We start from the raw sequence: 3,650 nt of genomic DNA on the forward strand, positions 1-3,650 counted from the left end.
AACAACAACAGCTGCTCCGTGGGAGAAAGACATGGCACTCTGCTCCCATAGAATTCACATCCTTGGGGACCTTGTGGAGCAGTTCTGTCCTGCAGGTTGCTGTGCCTCAGAATCAATTTGATGGCTTGGGTTTCGTTGTTGTTTTTTATTTATTTTTTTTTTTTGAGTAAACATGACTGTGAAAATTATGGGGAAGCATTTTATAAAATAGAAGTGTGTGTATGTGTATCATCATTATTATGTTATTTTAAGATTATTTTTATGTGCATTGCTTATAAAATGCAAGGTTGAGAGTGGTATAAATTTCAGAAGATGCAATAATTCATAAGATCTAAAACATAATTACACAGAAGTAAATTATGCTAGGAGGCATGATAATTATGGCCATTAAATAGCTTTCTTTAGACTCATTCAGTTTCTCCCTTTATATTTCTCTTTTTGTATTTCTATCAGTCTAACTTTGGCAAAGCAAGTATCATTTCAAAACATCTTTCCTCCTTCATTTTGGTATACTAAGGAACTATTTTATTTTTTCCATTAATACATAGCAACCACTTTTTTTTTCAGTGATCCAAGTCTTATAAATAAATGTGGCAAGGCAATCTGTTTCTACCTTCCTGCAGTAAGTAGGAAAATAATTAAATTTAATAATATGTAAGCTATATTCTAAGTTTACCACTATTTTGACTTTTAAACAGTCATTGGTGATGATGACAATAGACCAATTTCTATTTTCATAATCTATACATTTCTTTTTGGCACATCTATTTCTGTAAGGAAGTATATGTTGAAATAAGGAAAATCGCACTTAGTTCCACATTGCACATGATTTATTTAAAACAAAGACATGAAGTGAGTTTCTTTTCTCTTCATGGTTTATGTATTAAGAATAACTTAAGTTTGCAAATTCACAGTATAACTTACTTGTTTCCATAAGCAAAATAAAATGGAAATTGTACATCCTTGCTTCTGGTAGTCTTATTATTGTCTTGGTATTGGAATTTTAGACCAATATGATTTTCTAGAAATCCTTTGTATGCTAAACATAACTACATAAGAAACATGAAAAAAAATCAGTAACAAAGTAACAACATCTTACCATTGCATTGTTTTGTAACAATTAAAATTAATGTAATCTAATTCAATAAATAGTTATTGACTGTTTTCCATATAAAATATATTAGAACACAGAGAAAGGAACAATTAATTTCAACCAGTTACCATGAAAAAGACTTCAAGATTTTCTTGAAATGGATACGGACTGGACGTGACCTTGGAATTAATAATTAATTCTTTATGTTTTCTAACAAAATAGGAACAATTCATTCCCTATGGGGCTATGTATTATTAAGTGCAGCTCTGTCTGAACTGTTCAGTAAATTTATAAATCAGGGACAGGAGAGGTAAACCTTCTAGTAGACTAATTTGAATTTGAATATGATTGAGCATTTAGGGATGGAATGAATGCCGCTGTAAAACAGTAGTATTGAAATACCAATTTTACTGATCCACAACTCCTTAACCCATGGCTGTGAGTCAATTCTGACTCACAGAGATCCTATAGGACAGAGTAGAGCTGGCCTATAGGGTTTCCAAAGCTATAAACTTCCAGAAGCAGACTGTCATATCCTTCTTCCACAGAGCAGCTGGTAGTTTGAATCCCTAGCCTTTTGGTTAGCAGCCAAGTGCTTAACCACTGCACCACCAGGGCTCTCTGTAACTCCTTAGTCATGTCATATATATATTCTAGACCTTGCATCACAATTTGGGAATTGTAAAGCAAGGGTAAATCTACGATCTCTAGTCTTAAATACCTATACTGAAAACCCACAACTGCTGTGCTCCTGATTTACTTCCACTTTTTCCTGACTGGTGCACAAGATTGCTGAAGGTTATCCACTTTTTTTTCTTCTTAATTAATGAAAGAAAATAAGAGATTTATACGTTTTTAATTCAATTCTCTCAGGATTTATATTGAAAATAGAGATTTATACATTTTTAATTCTCTCAGTATTTATGTTTATGTGCAAGTGTTTTTGAGATCATAATAAAGAATACAAGATACATGGTGCTACATCTATATTTTCTTCTTTTGAGAATAAGCATAAAATTACCATAATGACAACAAGCACACAGAATGTGAACTGCAGTACCTGTCCAACGTGACATGATTTCACATGACAAACACTTTTCCTTGTCTTAAGATTTTGTAAATATTATTATCAAGGTATTTTCCAGATTCAATTTGCATATCTTTTGGTTGTGCTTACCTGATTATAAGGAAATAATAAAATGTCTCCATATGGTAGTCTGTTTGGTTTAACATCTGCTGAGTCAAAAAGAACATCTGGGTTTTTTAGGGAATTACGACCACAGTAAGCATCAGTCTCAGCTGTCTTTTGCCCTCTGTTGATATATTCCTACAGAAACAGTAATATTTCAGATGACTACATGATTCATTGTCTTGCACTATTCCCCAACCACTCCACCCAAGACGAAGTTCCAACTTGGATCCCACTGCTTCCCAAATCACTTTAACCTGAAATGTTGTCTTTCTTCTCTGAAACTATAAAGCACTCACCCTGGATCTATAATCACATAATCTCTTGTACTTGTATTTGGCTATTTTCCAAATCTTATCTTTGTTCTTGAAGGTGCCCTGCTGGCACCTTCATTAATCACTGACTGCTAACCAAAAGGTCAGCAATTTGAACTTACCCTCCTCCATGGGAGAGAGATGTGGTAGTCTGGTTTACAGTCTTGGAAGCTATGGGGCTCATATTTTGTCCTATAGCGTTGCTTTGAGTTAGAATAGATTTGATGACCATGGGTAAATATCATCTTTATCCTTACAGTACAGATTCCTTTAGAATAATTATTCATTCCCTCCACAAGTGCTTACTCAGTGTTTACCGTATGTTGGGTTTTGTTTTGTTATGCTTTTCTTTCTTTTATTTATACATAAAGTTCAAGGAGTGAAGAACATTATTATTACACACAGGGACCCAGCAGAGTGTAGTAGACACACTAACAATTGTAATTCCAAGGCTAAAGAGAAGCGTCTAATACCCACAAAAGCATCAAGAAAATAACTCAGAGAAAGTGACAAATGAGTTAAGTCTTTAAAGATAAATAAGGGTTGCTCCAATGAAAAAAAGATGTCAAATGGAAAGAAAAAGGTCAAGGGATTTCAGAGAGAGAATAAAATATGTACAAAGAAGCAGAGGGATGAGAAGGCTTGGTGCCAGGAAATGCAAATAGTTACGATTAGGCGGAGCTTTGAGTGTGTACTGTGTTGGTGATGGGAACTGAAGCAGGAAAGGCATCTGATGAAAATTACTTGTTCAGTTGCTATGGCTGCTAGCACTCCATTCAGCACAGGAGAACCAAAATGCACGTATGTTCATTGAATTAAGTTGAAAAGGAAGCCCAACCGGGGGGAAGATTTTCCCTTTTTCTCCCTAATAAATCTGCTCTTTAAAGCATCATGAGATATATATTTTCAAAGATTCGGTCCCCACCCCCCCCAGGATATTGATCTGAATTGGATAACTTGTTGTTGTTGTTGTTATGTGCCGTCGAGTCGGCCCCGACTCATAGCGACCCCTCCTTGGGTTTCCGAGGCAGTATCACTATGGAAGTAGGATTGC

General features: G+C 35.0%; 1 protein-coding gene across 1 annotated transcript in view; it reads right to left on the minus strand.

Moving 5' to 3' along the window:
- Positions 1 to 3,650, minus strand: part of PKHD1L1 (PKHD1 like 1) — a 199,004-nt gene that overhangs the window by 157,783 nt on the left and 37,571 nt on the right. The window contains exons 18-19 of the mRNA XM_042783626.1: positions 2,271 to 2,420; positions 925 to 1,049 (exon numbers count right to left, since the gene is read on the minus strand). Of these exons, the coding sequence (XP_042639560.1) occupies positions 925 to 1,049; positions 2,271 to 2,420 (275 nt within the window). The remainder of the gene's footprint in view (positions 1 to 924; positions 1,050 to 2,270; positions 2,421 to 3,650) is intronic.

This window comes from Orycteropus afer, unplaced genomic scaffold (assembly GCF_000298275.1).
Source record: "Orycteropus afer afer isolate SDZICR_OR568_19922 unplaced genomic scaffold, OryAfe1.0 scaffold00021, whole genome shotgun sequence".
NCBI classification, from domain to species: domain Eukaryota; kingdom Metazoa; phylum Chordata; class Mammalia; order Tubulidentata; family Orycteropodidae; genus Orycteropus; species Orycteropus afer.